Here is a 26,093-nt window from a genome sequence, read left to right on the forward strand (position 1 = left end):
ATATTAAAATCGTGTATAAAGGTGTGAATCAACTGCTATGGGAACTTTTTTTTTTTTAGCTTGGAGGAAAGTGTTTGGTTCATGTCATGAAGTAACAGTACCAACAATCTGTTTTTTTCTGTATGGTTATGCTAGTTGCTGGATTTTGGGACATCATTTTCAACAAGATTTTATCTTAGTTTTCTTTTTGCTCCTTTTTAAAAATTCATTTGAGTTCATGGGCCTCATTGTGCCCTGTATCTGACCTTCAGCCAATGAATTGCTGTCATAAAATGTGACACGGGGGAAATTTGCAGAAGATGATTTAGGCCTAAGATGATTTAGGCCTAATAGGCTGTGTGAATTCAGCCCTCAATGCTGTTTGTAGTAGTTCTTGTGGTGGAGATGTTGGCCTATGAGGAACTGGGATAATGCCTCTCTTGTTTCTTTTTATTTTTTTAAAGATTTTATTTATTTATTTGGCAGAGAGAGAGACACAGCGAGAGAGGGAACACAAGCGGGGGAGTGGGAAAGGGAGAGGCAGGTTTCCCGTCGAGCAGAGAGCCCGATGTGGGGCTCGATCCCAGACCCTGGGATCATGACCTAAGCCGAAGGCAGACGTGTAACGACTGAGCCACCCAGGTGCCCCTCTCTTGTTTCTATCACTATCACATTCCAGTCCTGAATATTAGTCATCACAGCCTTTCAGAAAACCTCTTGCCATGTTGATTTGCCTTTTGTGTATATGTTCAGCTCCTACAGGAGTACATTCAAAGAGTTGTATTTGGCAGATTTACTAAATGCTTAATATTTGTGTAGTTTTTATTTTGGGGGGCATGGGGGAGAGAGCTTAGCCTCATTTATATTCCATTGAAAAATATTTTAGAAAAGGCAGTTTGGAAATAAAATTGATTACAATAAGTTGCCTTTTCTGTAACAAGTTTTTTTCAGTGAAATGCAAAATTAGGGTTTACCTATCAGGATATGCAAAACTGCTCTCTCCTCTGTCTTGTTTATTTTTGTCTGTGTACACTTTGTTACATCTTTCTTACAAGCACTGTTCACCTTAGGGAAGGGAGTGGTATGGTGGAGGTATGTGGTGTTCTTGTTAAAGTTAAGCTAGAATTTTAAATGGCCCCAACTGGGAGCCTGCTCTGAGTATATATGTTTTGAGAGAATTGACAGTGGGAGTAGACCTTTCTGTAGTTCAAAAGTTTGTTGTTATAGGTATATTTTCTTATTAGACCTAGAATCAAATCTCTGGTCAGGTAACCTCTCTTTTAATAAGTTTCTGTTTTAGTAATAATAAAATACGATTTTAGCATAGCAGATATCTTAGTGTTTTACTTTGGGATTACATGTTTTGATGTAGAATCATGGTGCCATAGAATGTTGAGGGCCAGCTGTCTTAGTCAGTTGGTGCCTGAACAGGACCATAACCCTGGTTTCCCTGATTCCTACTTTAGGGCCTGTTCTGTGATACTATATAGTCTCCTATTACACAAATTAAAAAATATATATATCACAACTGTTTGAAGTGAAGGTTGAACTTTGAGTCAGAATGAGGGAATGAATCAATTTGAAGCATTAACTCCAAAAAAGGAATAATTATTATTGTGTCATATAAGTAATAGCACTTTAATTTCTTGGCTCTTTAGGGTTTCCCTGATTTTTTTTTTTTTTTCTGATGTCACTGTTTTTTTGTTTAGGTTTTTAAATTTTGGTTTTGAATTTAGGTATTTGCTTTTATTTATGGCAAGATTGGGGAATAATTTGAGCCAAATGAATTTGTTTGTGTATTTTTTTAAAGGAGAAATAAAAGAATATATATCTTACCACGATCATGCTTTTAATTGAACTTCGTTGTTGCTATTGAGTAATTTAAATTTAACTTGTTTCTAGAGTTTCCAGTCAAATTTTATAAACATTATATATCTGGGAGCAGAAAAAATAAAGTCAAAGGCTATTATAAAGTAGTTTTTTAGGTTTGAGGACATCATGGGACTCCTGGGTGGCTCTTTCGCTTAAGCATCTGACTCTTGGTTTCAGCTCAGGTCACGATCCTAGGGTTGTGAGATTGAGCCCCATATCGGGCTCCTAAGAGTCTCTCTCCCTCTTTCTCCCCTCTGCCACTTGCTCGAGCTCTCTTAAAAACACATACAACAAATACAAAAACTGTTTAAATTTGGGGGCATCATGGATTCCTTTGAGAATGACGAAAAACTATGGACCCTTTCCCAAGTAAAGTGCACATAGCCATTTATGCAGAGAGTTTTGCATACACTTTAGGTAATTCATGTACTTTGTCTCTCCCCCCCTCACTCTCGCACTGTTAAGAATACTTAGCTTTAGGGGCACCTGGGTGGCTCAGTCGTTAAGCGTCTGCCTTTGGCTCAGGTCACAATCCCAGGGTCCTGGGATCGAGCCCCACATCAGGCTCCCTGCTCGGCGGGGAGCCTGCTTCTCCCTCTCCCACTCTCCCTGCTTGCGTTCCCTCTCTCGCTGTGTCTCTCTCTGTCAAATAAATAAAATCTTTAAAAAAAAAAAAAAGAATACTTAGCTTTATATGTGTGTGTGTGTGTGTGTGTGTGTGTATGAAGGTTTATTTTCAGTTATGTACTAGGCATTTTACATATGTCTCATTTGATATTCATCACCTTATTAGATAGGTATTACTCCATTTTGCAATTAAGGAAGCTCAAGAAGGCTAAGTAATTTGTTCAGTATCACAAAGCAGCTGTTAAGTTGCCATTAACTAGTGTTGCTTAAAAAGAGAGTTTATAAATTTGAAAATAAAAATACCTTTATAACCAAAAATATTTTTTTCATTATCTAAAAATTATTGGAGGTTTAACTCTTCTTCATTTGATGTGTTGATCAACATTTTTGGAGAATCCTAAAGCAACTTGCATTTTTCAAAACATTTACTTCATTGCTAAATTTGTGGTTTTGTTACATACATTTTGACTTCTCAGCTTTTGTGTATTTGTTTTGGCTTGCTAAAAGTAGCTAAGAGTTTTCACTTGATGTAAGTGTGAGAAACAAAGGTAAGGATCTTAATAGACAGTGCCAGTGTAAGTAAATACTCTTATTTCCAAATTAATATTATATGAGTGTTCATCTACAGGTTCTGTCTACATTAGAACTTTTCTCATTTCAGAAGAATTTAAGAAGCATCTGATAATTGTGAGTGGATAGATTTTAAACATTTCAGAAAACTTATATGTTGCATAAATTGAAATGATTTGGGATAGAAAATCTCATCTTTTTGGAAAAGGAACAGAATTTAAGTGAGAATTTTTCAAGAGACAGTTAAAATTAATTTTGGCAATAAACACACCAGAGTGTTTTACACAATCTCAGTACAGTAGAAAATTCAACATAGTGTGTCCATTTTGTTGGTGGTGTAGGGCAAGTTATTTTTGTTTGTTTCAGACCAGAAGTGCTAACAGTATATTGTATAATGTTTTACCAGTGAGGCATTTGTAAAAAGAAGGCATCAGAGGGAAAGAGCATCCACAGTAGGAGACCTGTTGACATGGTTGACCACTTAATCAACAAAAGGCTATTAAAGTGGAGAAACCATCAAAAAAGAAACATGTATACCCCAAATATTTTATTTTAACCTACAAGATGGAACTGTAAAATTGTATGACAATTTTTTGTTGTAAAACTAGTGTGGTTAGCTGCTCAGAGAGCCATATGCTTTTTTGCACATAGGACATCATAATGATGGAGCAACTAATTTTCTAGTTTTTAAAAAAGTGCAGCAAGAACTGAGACACTTGAAAAGAAATCTCAGTGCAAAGTCATCTTTGAGTTACACAATTTCTCTTTCCTTCCTCCTATATGTAATTTGAGAGCTTTTTTTTTTGGCAGTAACACATTGATCAAGTCATTCTAAAGTAATCAACTTAGTTTTCATAGAAATAGCTCTCTTTTTACACTTATATCTCGTTGGATTATATATGTTTATTTAAATTATGTAATTTCAATAACAAGTGCAAGTGTCATAAACAGATTTGGGAGTGAAATCAAGATGTATGAGTTGGTAAAATGCAACTCAGCTGGAGGGGCAGAACTGTGCAAGCATATTAGAGAGTACAGAGAACTTGGGAGAGTTGGTTAGTCAGGTGAGCAGGTGAAGCAGTGGCTGGTAAACCAGTGCTTTTGCGGTGTGTATTTCTGCATTGTGTACATAAACACTGAAATGAGATTCCCATTAGATGGATATTTATTTTAAAATGGATATTGAAAACACCCTATCAGTTAAGCAGACTGATGGAGTATCTGCTAAGTCTTCAGTCTTGTGCTTGGTCCTGATGCTACCAAAAATGAACAAGGAACAAAGCATAGTAAATAGAGTATAGCTGTTGGCTGTGCTATTGAAATACCACGTGACTTTGTCCAAAGTTCTTAACTTCTCTGAGCTTTATTTTCTTGTCTGAAATAGGGGGATAAATTCTGTTCTTTCATATAGAGGAGCTTGTGAAACATTACTCATTAGATAACTGGTTTATGTACAGGTGAGACATTCTGGGACCTCACTAAAGGCATAGTTGGGATTGAGGCTAGGGCCAGAAATGAATGGGGCCAAGAATAGGGGCACCAATCTGGGAGAGCAAGCACTTGGTAAGTATTTTTTAATTTATTTTTAATTTTTATTTATTTTTTTAAAGATTTTATTTATTTGACAGAGAGAGAGAGCACAGGCAGGGGGAGTGGGAGAGGTAGAGGGAGAAGCAGGCTCCTCGCTGAGCAGGGAGCCTGATGTGGGGCTCGATCCCAGGACCCTGGGATCATGACCTGAGTTGAAGGCAGAGGCTTAACCAACTGAGCTACCCAGTCGCCCCAATAAGTGTTTTTTTTAAATTGAGGGCAGCCTAATCCGAATGAAAATGTTCCAGGACGAGTGACAGATTCAGGTCTGAATGAGGTGCTACAGGAGGCATGGCAGCAGGAAGTCTTTTGGTAGTGGTGGTGGTGGTGGTGGTACCTGCTGTTAGGCTGATGGCAGTGTCTTTGATCCAGGAAGAGCTGCCCTGAGTGAACAGTGAGTCAAGTCTACAGCCCCAAGCTCGCTTGTTGGGAAAGAGACCTGGTAAACGCTAGGCAGTTGTAATACCGTAGCTATGTAAAGTTGGGATTGTGGATGGCAAATCCAGGATCTGAGGCCATGCTCAGTTGGGCAGGGCTTTAGGGCTCACAATGTGGCTTGGTAAGCATGAGGATGCTTTGGGGAGCACACCACATTTAAGGCAGCAAGATTAATGACAGACTAGAAACACTGGTTGGGCTCCTAATAAACTTCACAGTCTTGGTCAGGATTAGTTTAGGACTGAATTGGACTGAACTTGAAGATCTAAGGCTTTTAACATCTTCAGCTAGATGAGGATAGATCAGGTAAGGATTAATAACCATTTCACTGCTTCTTTATACATGGCTTGCTCTTTCCCTTTCTTATTTCTAAAGGTATTGAGCTTTCCCATTTTTCCAATGCTGGTGTTGATCCTTATGAATTCCAGTTTTCAGTGGTAATTCATTAAAATTTTATGGAGCATCTGTTTTATGCCAGGCAGTATCAAGTAAGACAGACAAGGCCCTTGTCCTAAGAGCCTTTATAGCCTGTTATTTTACAGGGTAATAGGTGTTTCTAGTGACTGGATAGTTGTGTACGTAATCCAGTGCGCATCATTCCCAGAACCTAGGTCTCTAAGTGATAGACTTCTAATCAGAGGTTTGTTTGGTGAGCATGAAATCATAGAGAAGGGAGGTTACTTCAAATGGATTAAGGAGGGCCCTAATGGACTATCATTCTACTACAAAACACATCTCTAGTGATCAGGAAATTGATCGAGCGCCATCAGATCCAATGCCTCTCTCCTCTGCATGGTACCCAGAAAAACTGACAAGTCATTTCTCTTTAGATGACCCATTTCTGAACATTTTATTATCTGGTAGTTGTTTTTTTTACCTCCAGGCCCTTGAGGCTGTAAGGAACTCTACCAGCCATAGTGGCTCATTGAGGTCTGGATTCTTAATTAGAGGGTAGGGCCCCAGAATTTTGAATTCTCATCTGTCTCCATATAGAGATTGAATAATAAGAACTGTTTTGCACTTCTGTTAAGAATGATTTCTTCTGACAGAGACTATAACTCTACACCTGGTTATGCATTATCCTTAATTACAGTCACATTCCAGATCTGCCCTTTAGTTATCTTGATTGAATGACCATTTTCCATTCTCAGCCACACAATTAGAAGTTGCTCATGTACCAAAGGAGTTCAGTAGCAGGCTCATCTTCAGGGTGAGCAAAAACATCTATCTTAGCAGTTTTGTAAATGTTTTTCGTTTAAATTTAAATCAAGTATATTTAAGTTACTGTTGAACAACTCAGAAAATAATGAGGAGCCCCCTCAGATTGGCTCTCTGCTAGAAAACCTTCATGGGCTAGTGGACTCTGGTTAATTATTGTATCAGAATTCAGAGCTCAAATCGTGATTTTAACCATTGATTTCAAGAATGGCCTTGAGTAAGACATTAACTTTTCTGGTTTTTATCTATTATAAATAAAAGCTGATAATGCTTTGACACCTCACAGAAATGCTGTGATATATGAAATATGCCAGTTAAAGCTTATAAAAATATTAAAGTGCTCTGTAAATGTTGAGCAGAAATAAGAAACGGGCAGCAATTAAAAGTCTCGTGACCACGAGGAAGAAGAAGAACACACTGAGATTGTTTGGGATCACTGGGTAAAAAAACAATGGCTCATGTAACCTTTCCCTCATTTTTTATAAAATAAATCTTAATTTGCTGTAGATTTCTCTCCACCCAACAGGATTTGTGTATTTCGGTTAGTGTGGAGACAGCACTCTGGGGTGATTGCAGTACCAATTTGTAACACCCTCTTCCATTGGTTTGACAGGCAGTGGTTCAAGAAAAGTGCTGTTTTTCCTAGCACAGGTTTTGGAAGCATTACCGGTTTTCCATTTTTATGTTCTGTTTCTCTTATGAGATAGAAAGTAGTTCTTTGTGACTAAAAGAGTTTGGCAGATGATGTGCTTAAAACACAGGTTAAAACTTAAAAAACCCATAAAAATGTGTTGAATCAAACTTTCAGGATTAGTGGTTATTTATGGGATAGTAGTGGGAAATCCTATCATTGAAGTGAATTTATCTGACATTCTAATACTCAGAAAACTGGTAAACTAGTATTTTATTGCTTTACCAGAATTGTGATAATTTTAGTTTATTATTATCCAGAGGCACAATAATTTTATATTAATAATTATTATAAATTTAAAAATTATTTACAATTGAGTTTTGGTGTTAATTGCATTTTATTATATTTTAAGTCTGAACTTGGTAATCCTCATAATTTTATTTTATTTATTTTTTTAAAGATTTTATTTATTTGACAGAGAAAGACATGAGAGAGTGAACACAAGCAGGGGGAGTGGGAGATGGAGAAGCAGGCTTCCCGCCGAGCAGGGAGCCCGATGCGGGGCTCGATCCCAGGATCCTGAGATCATGACCTGAGCCAAAGGCAGATGCTTAACGACTGAGCCACCCAGGCGCCCCTAATCCTCATAATTTTAATCAAAATACTTGACCAGCTAGAATATCTGTTCTCCAGTCATTCCAGTTAAATTATGTTTTACTCTGTATAAGTTAAAAGTATAGGATAAATGAAAACTTACTTAAAATTTAGTATGGAAGAAGCCATTGGAGGTCAGCTAGTTTGAGAAAAATCTAGAGAGTTTATCATAAGAACATGTTATAAAATTTAGACGGGCATCAAACTTGAAGTGGTTTTTTAAGCTAGGTATTAAAAAGCTAGGTATTCAAGAAATATTAATAACTAAGGTACTTATGGCTTTACATTATTAAAATATATAATTTTTAAAAAAATATTTTATTTATTTATTCCAGAGAGCGAGAGAGCCAGAGAAAGAAAGAGCGTGCAGGGGGAGGAGCAGAGGGAGAGGGACAAGCAGACTCTGCGCTAAGCACGGAGCCCGATGCAGAGCTCCATGTCAGGACCTTAAGATCATGACTTGAACTGAAACCAAGAGTCAGATACTTAAGTGACTGAGCCACCTAGATGCTCCTAAAATATATAATCTTTGAAGGTGTCCACCGTTGAGTCATTTTGTGATTGATATTTTAATTAGCTTCATGTGGTATATAAGAAGAATTTTATCTTGAGCAAAAAATCGCTCCTTCCTGATTGTGATCTAGCATCTTTTTTTTTTTTTTGTGATCTAGCATCTTATAGCAGTGTCATAATTTGAGCAGGGAAAAGTTAGATATACCTCAGAGTCCTTATTAGGTGGATTTTTTTCTTCATGTTTGACCTATGCCTCATATTGTTTATGTTTAGACCTATGTGGGGCAAAGCACATCTGTGTCAGGCTTGCTGCCAGTGTTCAGGATCCTGCTCTCCAAACCAGTTTAGGTGGTGAGAGCCTAGAGTTGTTGAATTGTCTGTGGTTCTGGCATATTTAGTTTGAAATAAGCCAAAGATTTTATAAATCCTAGCATTATTGACCCACAACTTTAAATAATATTATTACCTTTTGGACTTCAATGTCATAATTCCATTGTCAGGTTAGTAAAATTAATGTGCTTCTCATCATCTAGTTTAAGTATACATGTGTCTTTCCCCAGGTTATATGATTCATTTTTTGTGAAAATAGAATATAGCTATATTACTAACATTTCTTCAAAAGCTGTTGTTTTAAATTAACTTTATGAATACTAGTATAGAAATTTGGTTATGTAAATACATTTGATATATTTTCCTTTATTTTCTTATTTGGGGTTCTGTCAGGTAGGATTTTTATTTTTCATTTTAAAAATTTATTTCATAATTTATAAATGCCTTCCACTGACTTCTGGTGCATCTTAGTGTGGGCCTAAAGCATTCTTTTTTTTCCTCTAGTGGGCTATTGTATACATGTTCAGTTTGCTAAGTTTTAACAAATGAATACACCCATTAATCCACACCCAAATCAGGATATTGAGCATTTATAACCTCAGGCCTCTTCCTAATAAATCTCTCACCTCTGACTCCAGGCAACCACTGATATGATTTGTTATAACAGATTAGTTTTGCCTGGTATTGAACTTTGTATAAATAGAATCATACAGAATGTATTCTTTTGAGGCTGACTTCTTTGGCATAACAGAGCATTTGTGAGATTTATCTGTGTTGCTGCATGTTCCAGTAATTAGTTGCTTTTTATAAATGCTGAGTATTCTGTTGTATGGGTGTATTGCAGTTTAGCATGATGATGGACATGTATTTAAAGTTTTGGGCTGTTATGAATAAGACTTAAGGCACTTTGATAAAGGACATTGAGAAACACATATTCTGTAATTAAGCTCTGGTTGGGGTCAGGGAGAGGCTAATAAGTAAGATGGATAAAGTTATTTAATTGCCTATTAAAAGGGATTTGTTGTTGTTTTTTGCTTGACATGTGCTTTCTTATGTATTTTCTCACTTTTCATTCTCCAGCAATAATTTGATCTTATAATCTCCATTTCATGTCAAGCCTAGGCTTTGACAAACAGGGTTGGGAGATGATACATGAATATTGATTACAGACAGGGTTGGAAGGAGAGAATATATAATCATGCGACAGAAAAAGAGTTGTTTGTCCAAGAAGTATATGATGTATGTGAGTGTTGGTGTGTGTGCACATAAATGGGTGTCCATGTGTTTTGATTTAGCGTTATGTTATTTGTGAAAACAAAGAAAAATCTTTAAAAAATATTAGCGGTCTCTTTGGTCTTGAAAAAACTCCACTGAAATAAACTTCGTAATCGGTGGGGGTAAACTTGCTTGCTTTGATTTCAATTTTTAAAAAAATATTTTTGGGGCCTGCTGACAGTTTTTGTTGGTCCCCGTTTTCTTCGTTAGACAGTGGATTGATGCCTCAGTCTCACCACCCTAAACTAACGAGTTTAAATTCTGTGCTGAAGGTGGATGTGGAGTCAGTGATAGTCTGTTAGTCTGTTCTTTATTCATGAAATTCTGAGGTTGTGGAAAGGAAGAATCCTGGAGAATACAGAGGAGATACAGGGAAAATTTTGATCTATGTAATCGGAGTAAAATGCATGATCAGTCAGTCAAGCGACTAGTAGTCATTTTTTTTTTTGATTTGAGGTGATTTTATAGAGGAAGGACTAAATGAGAAGAAATTTAAGTGGATGAATGCCCATAAAAGACAGCAGAAATAGAATAAAAAATATTCATTTAGGAAGAAGGGGCTGCCTACCTTCCATGTTCCAGTCACTTTGCTAAGTACTGATCTCATTTAGTTTTTCCAACATCCTGGACAGAGAGTTGTCTTTTTACAACTTAGAGAATTGCAGCTAGGGAGGTTAAGCGATTTTCTTGGATCACACAGTTACCGTGGAGCATGTCCAGCATTCAAGACCAGTGTTCTCTTGAGCCTGTGGTATGGTTTCCGTTCTCCATTCTTTTCATACTAACTCTATTCTGCCCCTGAGGCTTTTTTGGAACTCAGCGACAGGTTGGGGATTAAAATCTATAGCTCTCAAGTCCTCCAGTGCTTCCGGACTTTAGACTTTGAGATATGAAGACCACTTTGAAGGGCAGGAGTGCTGGGATGATGGAAATTACATATGCCCCTACTAAATGGAAGCACTGCCTGTTAGAATTCAAGCTCTAGGATGGCTGGTATATTTATCCATTTTGTTCACTGCTGTATCCCTAGAACCTTAGACTAGTGATTGGACCATAGACTAAATACTCAATAAATATTTGTTAGGTGAATAATGGGGGAATGCCCATAGGATAGGCCTGTTTGATGAATAGGCCCTGTTTGATGGATAGAAGCGGAGCCAGGCAGGAGGTCCTGGGAGAAGAGGAGGAAGGGAGTCTGGGAACAGGCACTCTGCGTTTTCTGGGCTGGGACCCCGGAGGCAGGATTTTAGCCCCTGGGAGAACTGGTCCATGCACAGTAAAGTCGGACCAAGTTACTGATGCCCACTAGGGAAGGATCCTAGTTAGAGGCCCGTGGGCTGGAGCTTGGTCTAGGAAACAAAGCATCAAAGTGTCCAAGGTCGCATTAGCACTGACATGAAGTTGACCAGGTTGAGCTGCTTCTAGTTAGAGCTGAGAGATGTTCTCTCTGATTAGAGACAGGATTGGATCCAGATCCAGTGCTGCCAGCTATAGAGCTGACAGATGTGAGGGCAGGGAGCCAAGCTGTTCTTAAAAAAGACCCGTGCAACCGCTTTCTTTACTTATGTCCATTATGTGTTAGAAAAACTAAATCATGTGGAAATGTTCAGTTACGTGTTTTTTCTGTCTCAACATTGTTGTACTAACAAAGTTCCATGAGATCAAAGGAACTTGAATGTTAAGTTTTTCTAATATAATAATAGGTTAGAGCTAGCTGTGTCCATCTCATTTTATATGTTATTGCAAATATTTTAGAAATATTAGTTTTTTAAAACCATTATTAGTCTCCATTGTCATTGAATATAATATTTTATCATGTGGGTTTAACATAATTCACCTAATTGTTGCCATATTGCTAAATCTGTAGTTATTTCTGGTTTTTTCCCTATTCTTATAAATAATGCTAAAGTAAAATTCATGGAGGTAGCCTGTTCTAGTTTTTGAACTGTTTTCTCAGGGTAAATTTTTGGGAACATACTTCCATCATCAAAACCTTTAAACTTTTATAATTTTTGGTAACTCTTGATGAATATTGCCTGTTTCTTTTCTAAGAGAGTTAACTAGTTTACAGTGAGGGCAAAAATGTGATAGGAGCCAAGGCTTACTATCCCTTGGCCTGAATATATGTGGTTGAAAGTATCAATAGTCAGGTGCCTGGGTGGCTCAGTCAGTTAAGCGTCTGCCTTCTGCTCAGGTCATGACCCCAGGGTCTTGGGATGGAGCCCCACATCCGGCTCCCTGCTTAGCGGGGAGCTTGCTTCTCTCTCTCCCCTTCCCCCTGCTCATGCTCTCTCTCTATCTCACTCTCTCTCTCTAATAAATAATCTTAAAAAAGAATATCAATAGTCATAAAATGCTCTCATTATTTTAATTCATATTTATTTAATAAGCAGTGGGATATCAAATATATTTCCTGTTTTTGTATGCGGTGTTTGTTCTTTTTCAAATTGTCCCTGATTATATCTTTTACTTTGGGAATATTTGATCAAAAAAGAAAGCAACCTTATGCTTATTGTAAATGATCTGGCATAGAACATCATCTTGTGAGGGAGAAAGGAAATCCTGGCATTCTGTTGTTATGGGATTGAATGTTCGATTCAGTCCAAGAAGAAACTTTGAATTAGAGCTAATGTGCTCCTTTGCCATGTGCCAGGCACTGTGTTGAATGGTAGACCAACTTATTTTTTTTCAACAACTCTATACGGTAGGTGCTATGTTTGTTATACATTTGAGCCACTGTTGAAGAAGTGAGAGTTTTAGAGAAAACTTAGGTTAAAAAGAATGGAAAAAGCAGCTGTAGAAAGGATAATAGAGGAGGGGTAGTTTTCAGCCTGTGGGAAAGCCACATTGCCCACATATTTCCTCTTTCTGTACTACTTTTGCCTTTCTGCCTCATTTATTATACCATTGGAAATGACCTCAATTACAGATGTATTCTGCTTAAGAGTCAGCCTCTCTTAAAACTTTAAATATCCTGGAAGGTGATACGTTATTATTGTTATTTTTTAAAGATTTTATCCATGTATTTGACAGAGAGAGACACAGCTAGATAGGGAACACAAACAGGGGGAGTGGGAGAGGGAGAAGCAGGCTCCCCGCGGAGCAGGGAGCCCGATACGGGGTTGGATACCAGGACCCCGGGATCACGACCTGAGCCGAAGGCAGACGCTTAATGACTGAGCCACCCAGACGCCCCAAGGTGATGCATTATTAACCATTAGTATTAATTAATAATAAGATGGCTTTCCTTTTGACTTTGCTGGCAGTAGCTACCCCGAGGGATGGAGCTTGGGACGGGGGGTGGGGGTGGGGGGGTTGGGAGGAGGGGGGTGAGGTAAATCTATTTAGAGGATGAAACACTTAGCAGTCAGGAAAGGCGGATCTGTGTGGGGAATCATAGCTGGGTGCACAGAGCAGAGGCCAGCTCGTGGTGGTTGAGATTTAGGGTTTTGAGACGTGGAAGTGTGAATGAGGTGGCAGGATGCCATGGTCAAACACTTCCTATTTCAAAACTCTGCACCCAGCCAGGCCTACATCCCAGAAAGAGGAAGGAAACTTTCTTTCTCCTTGTTTCCTGAACCCAATGCCCCATGAGGCCGCAGCAGTCAAGTGGTATATTAATTGATACTGTAATTTATAACTATTTTTAATACTGTTTTGTGACTAAATGAGCATCAAGAAGCCAGTTGAAAAAATAAACTTGTGGAACATGATTTATTTATAATTTGGAGACTAAATGCAGATTTTAGAAGATGTATAGTACTGAAAGTTATAGGTTATATTTTATAATGAGATTTTTTTGGTCCAGCAGCATATAGCTTCTTTAAGTTTGGGAATAATTTCTTCTCTCTCTTCATGTCTTTTGAACTGCTGTTTCTCTGTTTTTAGGTCATTCCTGGCACACAAGGCCCTTGCTCTTTATTTTTAAAAGATTTATTTATTTATTTGAGTGAGAGAGAGCACGCTTGCGCTAGAGTCGGGGGAGGGGCAGCGAGAGAGGGAGAATGAATCTCAGGCAGACTCACTGCTGAGTGCAGAGCCTGATGTGGGGCGACCTAGGCTGAAGTCAAGAGTCGGACGCTTAACTGACTGAGCCACCCCCTTGCTTTTAAACAGACAGGTGCTTTTGATATGAATATAAATGGCTGGGAAATTAATAAAAACCTTTTTAACAGTACACTCATTGTAAAGTTAATAGTGGCTGAGCTATTTCATGTTTGCATGTTTTCATAGACATCTGGAAATCTTGTGTATGGAACAGTCAGACCCCTTGGTAGTCTTTTCTAATAAACACACTGCTAATGGCTCAGGATTTAAAAGACTAGATAAATTATTTCCCCCTATGGAGTAAATGCCCAAGCTGAAAATAAATTGCAGATCCTAATAGCCAAGCAGAAGGAGTGTACTTGTCTAAGCGAAACATCTTATGTGTAATTTGGCTTGTCAAACAAAGTGAAGTAGGATGAAAGCATCTTACTTTAAAATGTGCAGCTGGTGTAAGAGTGTCACACGAGTGCTAATTGTTTGTCTCTGGTGTTTTCCATGTCTGGTGTTCCACTTGTCTTCTCTAATCAGTGGTAGCTTTTCCCCTGCTTCTTTGTTCATTGCAGAGAACGTCTCCATAGTGTAAAATGTTTAGGCTTTTATTGTCTCCGTATTTTGGAAATCGCATCTAGGTGAAAATAAATTTTTCCTATTTACCAAAATAATTGATTTGAAGTTGTTTATTTAATTAGCTGGTCATGTTCTTTTACTTCGTGTTTTTCCCGGCACTTAAAGATAATGCTTTTCACATGAACAAGAAGAATAATGTGTAGAACCTATGTAACATTCTACAGAACACTAGTTGGATGATCATAGGCCTTTGAGACTCATGGTACTCAGAGGACAGGCCAAACTGAAGCCATGTCTGGTGAGTGGTGGGTGATAATCACCAAATAAATAGCTGCCTTTACCATTGCTACCTTGGTTAGAATTCTAGAGATCCAGATGTGCATTCTTGTACTTGCTTTCCACCAGGACCATCTGAGGAGGCTTATGAAATGTGTCTCAGAACTATCTGCTTGGGAATAAAGAGGGGAAGCATTTAGCTATCATCTTTCTTTGGACCATTCTTCATAGGTCAGGGCTGGCCCCACAAGTGTTTCCCTGACCTTCCAGATGGTGCAGCTGTGAGTCCCCAGTGCATGTCCTGGCTGGGACACCAGAGAGAGGTATGGTAGGAGGTGGAGGTGGGGGGGGTGAGGCTCTGTTAAGTTACATTTTCATGGAGGTGATCAAAGTCTACTTGGGCCTGGTTGCTGCAGTGGTGGCTTGAGCAAGAGGTAGGGCTCAGAAGATTTGCAGTAGGACACAAGTGTCCCATATAGACACATTCTAGAAATAGAATTTGTATTTCTGGGTCAAAGGACATCCAAAATTGTATCTCTTTTAAAATACAAATACCCAGGAGAATACATTTCAATTGATTCATTTATTTTGCATCTAGATATTCTTCTAGTACCTGGGGCTATAATGGGGGTAAAACAGATATGACCTCACAGGCCCAGAGCATATATTCTTCTGCAGGGAGAGAGACAGTAAACATGGGAGCAGATACATAAAATAATTTCTGACAATGGTAAGTGTTACAAAGCAGATGAAGCTGGTGTGATGCTGTTAGTGGTGACCTGAAAGGGACTGAGAGATCATGGTGAGATCACCAGGGTCTGAGTGGAGAAGCTCAGGGTTGATAGAATAGAACTAAAAGGGAATGTGGAAGAGGCTGCTGGAAGGAGAGGGAGGGCTGGACCCCAAGACACACTGCCAGCTGTATATTTTTCCTTAGGCCTCAGCATAATCGAGCGGGGCGCTTGGGTGGCTCAGTTGTTAAGCGTTCGCCTTCAGCTCAGGTCATGATCCAAGGGTCCTGGGATCGAGCCCTGCATCGGGCTCCCTGCTCTGAGGGAAGCCTGCTTCTCCCTCTTCCACTCCCCCCGCTTGTGTTCCCTCTCTCGCTGTGTCTCTATCAAATAAATAAAAATCTTAAAAAAAAAAACACAACATAATCGAGAGAGATATTTCAGTTTTTGGAGTGTGGCCCTCCCTCAGTGTATATACTGTATGGGAATTAATCACTTTTCAATTCTTAGACTATATTGTTAACATTTATATTATATAACAAACAATTGCTTTTTCTTTGATGTTTTAGAATACACTCTAGATCTTAGAGTGCCTTTGGGTTATTTTCATCAATCTCAACGTTAATGTGGAAAATGGAGCAAATGGAAATTTTCCATTAGGTCATAACGCTATGTGGCTGGAGGTTTATTGTGTCAATATAATTCCACTTCATATAAGAAGAAGCACTGTTCAACTGCACCTTTGCTCTAGGGAGCTCAGAAAAATTAGTTTTTAAGGCATAAATTTATTCTTCAGACCTCTTAATTACAATGCCCAAGATATTTTTGTGACCTACATAGCAAATTAAGAAACCACCTTTTACATTGCTAAGGTGTTTCCCACATTTGTTACTAATAGTAAAGTTTATCCACTCTGTAGAAAATATGCCATGGGATTGCGATAGCTCCAGATTAAAGCATATCCTTCTTTTTTGGTGATAGGCAAAAGCCATAAGAATCAGAATGAGATCACATATTGAAAGATTAGAATACTAAATGTGATCTCCCAAATCAGAGGTTTCTAAAGTTTAATAATTTGTGTGTCACCTTCATGATTTTGCTATGTTCTATACTGCTGGCACTATTAAATATTTAATGTTTTTATGTTGACTCAATTCTTGCTTAAATAAATATACTTAAAAAAAGTTTATATTATTGAAATAAATAGAGGGTAACTTTAAAAACCTACTCCTAACTAATGACATAAGAATGTTTCTCTGAGTGCCATCTAAAAGCATTATACTCACTCTGGTTAATGCTGCTCTCATAGCAGACTCGATCTGTCTCATACCAGGTGTGTGACCTTGGGCAAGTTACCCAACTTCTCCAAGCCTCTGTGTTCACTTGTATATAAAGGGGGTAATGAGATATTATTGCCTGCCAAGTGCTTAGCACAGTGCCGATGTAGCAGTTGCTCATTAAGTGGAAGCAATTACAAGAATGTATTGTTGAAGTGATTGTTGTCTTTATTACTCTTGCTGAAAAGAGAAGTATTGGAGATTTGGAAATTGAACAAACATTTCCATTCTGCACCTATGGAGAGGGCTCAAGGTAGTGGAAAGAACTGTAGACCAAAGAGTTGGCAAATTTGATGATATTCTTAGCTTTCCACTGACCAGCTGTACCACTTGGTCCAGTCTTTTGGCCTCTTCTAGGATTTGGTTTCTTTATCAGACGAATTAGAAGGTTTGATCTGATTTGATCTCAAGGCATCCAGCTCATAGGCTGTCAACTGTTTGAGTGGTTCTGATTGTGGGATATGGTTCATCTGAAATTAGCACTTTTTATTTTGTTTTGTTTTTGCTGGCTATCTAATAGACAAAGTAATCTAGAAAGTTGGTGTGCCCCTGGCTGCTTTCCTGTTTTCATTATGAGCAACTGATGGTCACCATGGGTCATGTTAGTAAGCCTGGGTCAATTATTCATTGTTTTTGAAGCTGTATGTAATTAATAATTAACAAGCTATTAAAATTTAGTCGTAATAAAGTTACATCATAAAACTGAGGCTTTTTAAAAAAATTTTTTATTGTTATGTTAATCACCATATATTACATCATTAGTTTTTGATGCAGTGTTCCATGATTCATTGTTGGTTCATAACACCCAGTGCTCCATGCAGAACGTGCCCTCCTCAATACCCATCACCAGGCTAACCCATCCCCCCACCCCCCTACCCTCTAGAACCCTCAGTTTGTTTTTCAGAGTCCATCATCTCTCATGGTTCGTCTCCCCCTCTGACATACTCCCCTTTTCTTCCTCTCCTGTTATCTTCTTCTTTTCTTTTTTCTTAAAATATGTTGCGTTATTTAAAACTGAGGCATTTTTAAAGGATTTACTGACAGAAAGATATTATGAATAAACTTGTTTTATACATTTGACTAACACTTAAGGTATATTTAATATATATTGTTTGCCAGCCATGGGACCACTTGACTCATCGTTGCCATTAATTAAAAGTTATATGAATTTCCAGATACATGGCCTACAATTGAAATAACTTTTCTGTCCCTGGTGTATATATTCCACAGTTTTATGAATTTCATTCTCCTGATAAGGTAGATCTGGGCTTGGTAGTGATGAAGTTGAAGGTAAGGAAGCAAAATAAAAATTTTAAAAGGCTGCTGTAGCTTTTTTAGATGGATGTGTATATAAGTGAGGGCGTACTTGTGTATGTTAGCATAGTGTGCATCAATTACTAATTTTTTTCACTTAAGAATATATCTTAGAAACTGTCCCATTCATATAGCTTCCTCATTGTTTTGAATGACTGCAGAGCATTCCATTGAGTGAAGGGGATATAAGTGTTTGAATCAGTCTCCTTGAAATGGACATTTAGGCTTTTTCCTAACTCCTGCTGTTATTCCCAATAGCGCTGCAATGAATGTCTTGTGCATGTGAGATTTTGTGCATTTGTTAGTGTATCTGTGGGTTAAATTGCTGGGTTGGAGGATATGTGTATTTGTAATTTTGACTGATATTGGCAAATTGGTTTTCAACAACGTTGAGTCAGTATACACTCCTACCAATAGTGCATGAGTGAGCCCGTTTCTGCTCAACCGCTTCCCCCCCCCCCCCAGGGCTCCTGTCTTTCTATATTACCACCAGTTTGAATACTTTCTCACACTGTATTGTCTGTGGGAAAATGCTAACTAAATGGGTGATCGTTAGTATTTGTGCAGATTTCACAGAGATTAAATCTTACACTGAAGACCACTTTCTTAACTGTATGTGTTTGCTGAATTAAATGGCAGCACTGTTAAACATCTTGGAATGTACTTTACGTTGCTTCAGAGCACAATTATACCAGTGTAGAAAAACCTCCAATTTGCAAATTATCAACAACTAAAGGTTTCCATGGAGATCATTCTCATAACATAATGAAACACACTATACATATTATACAAAAGGTTTGGCTATAAACAGCATTATTGGCATTTTGTTTTTCTTAAATTCAGAAGGAAAAGGGCACTAGATACTGTTTCTATTTTTTTAGAGAAAACTAATATTAGTTGGTGAAGTTGCACTAAAAACACATGAAATTATTCTCTCAGTCCTTAATTCTGGCCATTTCATTGTGTACATGTGGGTTAACTACACATGCAGCCTCTAGATTGGGAGGTAAAACTTCTGTGATTCATTTAAACAAGTAGACTAGTTTGTGTTACAGAAAGACATGAACACACTCTTTCTTGTCCACATTTAGGATTTATTACATTGGTAGAGAAAACTTATAAAAGATATCCTAAACTACTGTTTCTTTTCTCTTTTTCTCTTTGGTCTACAGCTTGGCATATATGAGAGTCAATTCCTGAAGGGACTTAGGTTTTATTTATTTTTTTATGCTAATGTGATCTTTTCTAAAATCGACCATTGTTCTAATAGTTGAGTTTTATTTTTTTCTTTTGGCTTTTATAAAAGAGGAGCAGATGTTCAAGAACTTCTTTTTTTAATGAAGCTTTCCTCTTTAATTTGACTTTCAAATGTACTTAGCATAGCTTCACACTAATTCGCTTAAAAGGAAAAAAAAATGTTTCCATTATTGACCTATTTGAAAAGCAGTTGTGGTATTGGATATAGTGTTTATAGTGAAGATACTGGTGAGATCCCATAGGAAAACTCATAATTAATACAAAATCTCTTGGAATTACTCAAATACAAATTAAAAAGTTAATATTAGGTAATTATCTTTTGTGTTTTCCTTTTTAGCACATATATTACATTTTAGAGAAACTATCTGATTGTACTGAGACTGTTGAATTTAAAATTGTTCTGTCTCCTAAGGAAAGTAGTTTGTTGTGTTATTCAGACAGTGGAAGAGCAAAATGAGGCTTTGTTGTGGTATGTATTACTTTGGGCTCCTGCCTTCCCCACAAATCACTGAAGGTCATGACTGCTTGAATTGAGGGGAAAAAAAATTTTGACTGAACCATAGCACTCCCTAGCATCCTAATAATTTATGTTTTTAAAATTCAAAGGTACATTTTGTTTATGCTTATAAAAAAGAACGATTAATCTAATATCTGATATCTCTTATATTTTTATGACCAAGAAGGGATCTTTGAAAGATTCTATAGAAATATGGGAATGTGGGGCATCGCCCTTTTTGCAAATAATTATTCCATTACTTCCATGGAGTATTCGCGGCTGGATGCAGATCATAAGTTATGGCTGCATATGTTGTGATCTGTATAGGAGTGGTAAATAGTGTTCCTCTGTCCACCTGCCTAACTGGACTGACTTGTGTGTTGCAGGTACTTCTCCCAGCAGCTGGTCTGTTACAGTTACAGGATGTGAAGAAGACCTGCTGTGAATTTTTGGAGTCTCAGCTTCACCCTGTCAACTGCTTAGGAATTCGGGCTTTTGCTGATATGCATGCATGCACAGACCTCCTGAACAAAGCCAACACTTATGCAGGCAAGTGGAATAGACCTCGGCTGAGTTTGAGACAGAGGAATCTGGAACTCTTGAGTTCTGATAGGATTCTATAGTGATTTTTAGAAAGTTGTGTCATGTTTCTGGATCAGGACTTTATAATAATACATTTAAAATCTTACGATGTGTGCTCGCTTTGGCAGCACATATACTAAAATCTTACGATGTATTACTGCAGAAATGAACCATGTTTATAAAATTCTGAACTTAAAAAAAAAAACCTATAAATTGGTATTGGGCCTAAAAAATAGAATAGATAGTTTTATGCAAGTATTGAATCCCTATGTCTTTTTCTTTCAAATTGTCAAATTAACATACATACGAGAAAATATTTGCATATGAAATTAAGTCATTTAATCTCTGTCGCTTTGTATCCCCTTTTCTTGAATCCAGCAGAACAATTTTCTGGCTTAAAAATTTTCAAGGTGTTAAAGTCTAGTTGCCTTTGGGCAGAGTGGAGAAGTAGATCCGAAATATAGGCCTCTTTCTCCTTAGATACTAGTTCGCAGGACCTGCTGGCACCCTCCTGTGGCAGAGGGCAGCCCATTGCTGTTGTCAAGGAAGCCATCACTTTGGTTGCTGCATAGGACCCTCTGATCCCCTGTATCTCCATTTGAGGAGCAGAGTTTCTTGTTATTGTGTTGGATTTAGGTAAAGTACACAAAAGTAACCTATAGTTTATTTTGCTCTGAATTTATAAGCATTTTAAAAAATACATATTAAAGGTGATTCTTAGGAAGTTTCTAATTTTTTTAACCATCTTTGGGACGATAAGCCTGGTGGAAGTTATAACCCACCATCTCTGTCCTGTATTTGTGAGATCCAATAAGAACAGTTACTATAGAACCTTCCATGACCCTGCCCCTTAATATGCTTGAGAACCCCAACTTCCTCCAACCTTCAAATGCAGGAGCCCCTTGTCTAAACTCTGCTCCATGGTGCTTACTCTGATGAGTAAGGGACACTCTAGCACATTGACCCGGATAAGAGGGGTGTGTGTGTGTGTGTGTGTGTACATGTGCATGCACAAAGCACTGGAGAGGAGTAATGCTAGCATCCCTATTATATTTATCAAAGAAATAATGGTAAGTGGTTAGTTGGAGAAAAAACCCTGCAGTGCTGCAGTGAAACATAATATGTCCAGTAAATTTGAATTTTATAGATTTCTTTGGGGTGACCTGATTAGTCAACTACCCTTTATAAAATTCTTTCAGTGGGAAGATGTGATCTGAATTTCAGAAAGTTAATTTACAGGTGAACTTTTAGCACACAACCCTTCTGTAAGTTGGGGAATGCCTATAATATGTAATGATATTCATGTAATCCTTCTGAGTGGGATGAGACATTTTAAGAAAAACCAAAGACAAATTTGGATTCACTGATGTGTTTCAGTGTTCTTCAGCTGTTCTTCAGCTAAGTAGAAAATTTTCTGTCTAAATTTGTAAGATCCATTAACTCTAGACATAATGGTGCTTGTTATAAGTGATTTATATTGGGAGAATGAAGGAGGCTTATATATTTTTTGATAATTTTTTCTGCATGAAACAGTCACTGTTAAACATATCTTTCTTGGGCAGCTAGTTGTCTCATATGACTTGATACACGTTATTGACTTTTAAGAGATAGGGAAAGGGACTGGGAACAGAATGAATAAAGAAGACTCATGCAAAAGATGTCCACACATAATTCACAGATGTACTGGAACTCTTAGTTCTGTTCCTATCAGAACCAGCTCATGTACTGTGTGCTTAGAAGATTTTTTATTAGATTTAATTCTTTCTCTTATTTAAAATCTTAAATTTAGTGTGGTATACTATAAAATATGAGTTTGTAGAGTCCTTCTTCATAATTATGCAAAGAATTTTTTGTGGACAGTTTAATGTCATTTTTAGCAAAATTATAAAGAAAAATTAATTCTTAACTTTTTTAAAGATTTATTTATTTATTTTAAAGAGAGGAAGTGTGGGGAGGAGGAGAGGGAGGGAAGCAGGCTCCCTGCTGAGCTCGGAGCCCCACTTGGGGCTCTATCCCATGACCCACGAGATCATGACCTGAGCTGAAAACCAAGAGTTGGACGCTCAACAGACTGAGCCAGCCACCCAGGCGCCCCTAATGCTTAATTTTTAAAGCACTATATTTTATTTTACTTACTTTTTTAAAAAAAGATTTATTTATTTATTTTAGAGAGAGAAAGAGAGAGAGGGTGGGGAAGGACAGAAGGAGAGGGAGAGTTAGAATCTCAAGCAGACCCTGTGCTGAATGTGGAGCCCAACTCAGGGCTCAGTTCTCACGACCTGAGATCATGACCTGAGCTGAAACCAAGAGTCAGATGTTTACCTGACTGAGCCACCTAGGAGCCCCTAATGCACTATATCTTAAATCAAAGTCTAGTAAAGGATATACTGCTTTTATATCATGCTTTTGAATCTTATATTTGCTTGAGTTTATAAGTAACATTTTACAACATCTTTTATTATGAAAAATTATAACACACGCGAAAATAGAATAGTACTATTCATCAAACGTTAGGAGTTGTCAATTCATGAAAAATCTTGTTTCAACTATATACCCCTCTAACTATCCCCCTCTTCTGTTATTATTTTTTATTTTATGTTTTTTTATTTTTTACATGTAAACTTTTTAATGAAATCCTATATATATATATGCACACACACACACACACATACATATGTATATGTATATAGAAAAGTACACAGTGGCAAGTCTCCATCTTGATGAATTTTTACATCCTCTTGTATTATTTGAAGCAATTTTGTCATTATTATCTATTTCATTCTTATAATTTTAAAGAAATAAAATCGCAGTGACCAACTTCATATAATGAAACTATTTCCATATACTTTGGTATATTAATAACACACTTTCTAAAGTAAATAATTCAGAATAATCCTAAAAAACAGTTGTTTTTCCTAGTGAAAATACCTGATTGTTGTTTATATCTTACGCAAATAGGAGGTGGGGAGGTAAGGAGTTCATATGGGAAGATAATGGTCTTTTTTTCTGCCGTGAACAAATAATTGTTTAGTCCTTCCTTTCTTTCTTTTTGCAATTCAAGCACTTTATGCATCCAGAAAATCTACCCAAACTCCTAAATTACTTTCAAATTCAAATCATAGAGCATGTGGAAAGGTCTGGGAGAGTGAAGGGGGACAGTGGCAATTAAAGAAGTTAATACCTTCCTTTTTCATTTTTCTGTCCTAGACAGTAGGCCTGTGACAGGCCTTTCTAGGCAAGAAAGAAAGAGAGAAAGGAAGGAACATAGAGCAATAGAAGGGTTCATACATACATGCTTACAGGCATGGAAAGAGAGCGGAGGAGAAAGGGGGCCTGACAGAGAGAAAGGATGGGAGAGGAAAGAAGGCTTGTTTAACCTCAGGGTACTTTCTGATCCCAAGCATGCCTGGAGCACTCCTGTCCCTTGAAAACTCACCAGAGGGTGCCTGGGTGGCTCGGTTGGGCGACTGCCTTCGGCTCAGGTAATGATCCTGGAGTCCCAGGATCGAGTCCCGCATCGGGCTCCCTGCTCGGCAGGGAGTCTGCTTCTCCCTCTGACCTTCTTCCCTCTCATGCTCTCTCTTTACCATTCTCTCTCTCTCTCAATAAATAAATAAAAATCTTTAAAAAAAAAAGAAAACTCACCAGAGATTCTAGACATAAGATCTGCCTCATTCCTTTCTCTTGCAGAGTGGAAATGAGTTCTCTTGTGTGTATTATAATTGAATTAAATTGTACAGGTATAATGAAAGAATTAAGGTGCTCCGTGGAAGTCTCTTCTATGAACTCATGCTTATTTTTCATAATACCACATTTTTAAAGAAAGTAAAAATGTGAGAAACCAGTGGGCGGGGTACAAAGCCTGAGCAGGGAGGGTGTAAATCCTTGCTGCTTATCCTGCTGCACTCTCGTGGCTTTGGCCATGTGGTGCTGGCAGTCACAGCCAGTCACGCTGGCCCATGCGGCTTCACCAGGGCCTGTAGTGACATGTTCTTCAAATCATAGACAGCTGATGGCGACCAGACCAGCCAGGTTAAATGATCTGCATGTTGAGGCATGGTGTTCTGGACTGTAATCAGCTTTTGTGATGTGCTTGAATGATTATTTTCTTAGCTAAACAGCTAGATGAAATTATTTTTGCTGCATGCCTAAAAAAGAAAATTTTCACACCTAATTTCAGGTTGTAGAGACTTGTTTGGATAAGGCTAGCTTGTGGATGCTTTTACTTCCCATGTGTTTTGAGCGGTGTCCATATTTTAACAGTTTTGCAAATCACGAATACCTTTGTTTTTAGCATTTTCTCCAGGATAAAAATATGGAGGAGATAAAAACCAAACTTACTAGTTTCAAGGCATTTTAATAGTCCCAGACTGTTTTGGAAGTTAGGTTTTAATTTTAACTTGAAATATGAATTTTGTTTAGCCTCTGTGTTGACAAACAAAAGTTGCCAGTTGTGGAATTTTAAGAATTTCAAACACATTTAAGGGAAACAACAGTTTTAGATTCTTAATCATTCCTTCATTTCACCACTCCCTACACTAAAAGTTTGAGAAGCTACTTACTATCAGTTCTTAGTGATCTTTGGGGAGATTTGCAGTATCATTTTCAAGCCAGTGTTCCAGCTGAAATTCTGGGATTGGTGAACACTCAGCATTCCCCAGTACCAGGAAAACCTGAAAAGAAGTCTTCTCCAGTCCCTGATATACTTTCAATTTCTTTCTCGTCCTCCTCTTGCTCTTAACCCTGTTGTCTGTTTACATCCTGGCCTGAACTGCCCTACTTTTAGCCTTTCCACCATGCTTGCACAGTGACCACACTTTTTATATGCCCAGCTGTTTTCATGTGTGTTCCTTCTCCCTTTGTCTTAAATGAAACTTTGTTTTCCCTCTAAACCTGAGAATTGGGGGCAAACTTCTTTAGAGGACCACCCTCCCAACTCGCCGGGGAGGTGGGTAAAGGGGTACGACTTCAGACTGTTGTTCTGTCCCTGTCACCATCCTCCATTCTGCACCGCGTGACTGGCGGCCTGCAGCATTCTCTCTGCAGCCTGTTCTCTCTCCTGACCTCCGTGTCTGCTTCTGTCTTTGACACCTAGGTTGTCTCCTCCCTCTCTACTTCCTCTCTTTTGCCATCAGCAATCTCAGGATCTATACTGTTGGCTTGGTTGAGATTCCCTGTTCCTAGTTGCTTGTGGCCACCATCTTTCCTCCATAAACCCGCCTGCCACTTTAAACCTCAGTTCCACGGCATGTTGAACCTTGTTTGTATTTTGAACGCCTTGTTGGTATTTGAAACAGCTTTGTGCTGACTATATTCCTGCCTCCTCATGCTCTTGTATTTCTTCATAAATCTGCTCTCTAATGCCACTTAACCTGGCAATCTCTTGGCCCTTTACCTGGCAATCTCTTGGTCGTTTAGGCAATGGTCAGTCGTTTCAAAACTACCTTCTTTATGTGCCTGGCTTTACCCAGGCTGCTGTGGGTGTTAAAGAGGCTCAGTGCAATTTAACCCCTGCTTGCAAGGAGTTTCTAGGCCAGTAATATTCCACTTATGCCCAAATTCACTGTGTCTTGATTATGTCTTATTCTCTGTAAAAGTAGTTCCTATAACATTTTATTTTGTTTTTTTTGCAATTAGTTTGCTTCAGTCATTTGCCCACCATTCTATAATTTAGGCTAGGAATCACTGCTTAGGGTAAACATCTGTCAAAATAAGCCCATGATTTTGAAAGCTGCCCTTTTGAAAGAAACTTGTGTTGAGAGAGTGGTTTTAATAGTAGCATTACTAGC

The 26,093-nt window shown here is 38.0% G+C and overlaps 1 protein-coding gene across 4 annotated transcripts in view; it reads left to right on the plus strand.

Annotated features, from left to right (window-relative positions):
• The window catches only part of KLHL2 (kelch like family member 2), a 97,023-nt gene that overhangs the window by 33,880 nt on the left and 37,050 nt on the right, over window positions 1-26,093 (plus strand). For all 4 annotated transcript variants that reach the window (XM_025874414.2, XM_073892458.1, XM_073892460.1 and 1 more), the window contains one exon: window positions 20,109-20,271. In XM_025874414.2, the coding sequence (XP_025730199.1) occupies window positions 20,109-20,271 (163 nt within the window). The remainder of the gene's footprint in view (window positions 1-20,108; window positions 20,272-26,093) is intronic.

Source organism: Callorhinus ursinus, unplaced genomic scaffold, assembly GCF_003265705.2.
Source record: "Callorhinus ursinus isolate GAN/ISIS: 27379988/994484 unplaced genomic scaffold, GSC_fseal_2.0 scaffold4, whole genome shotgun sequence".
Lineage (NCBI taxonomy): Eukaryota > Metazoa > Chordata > Mammalia > Carnivora > Otariidae > Callorhinus > Callorhinus ursinus.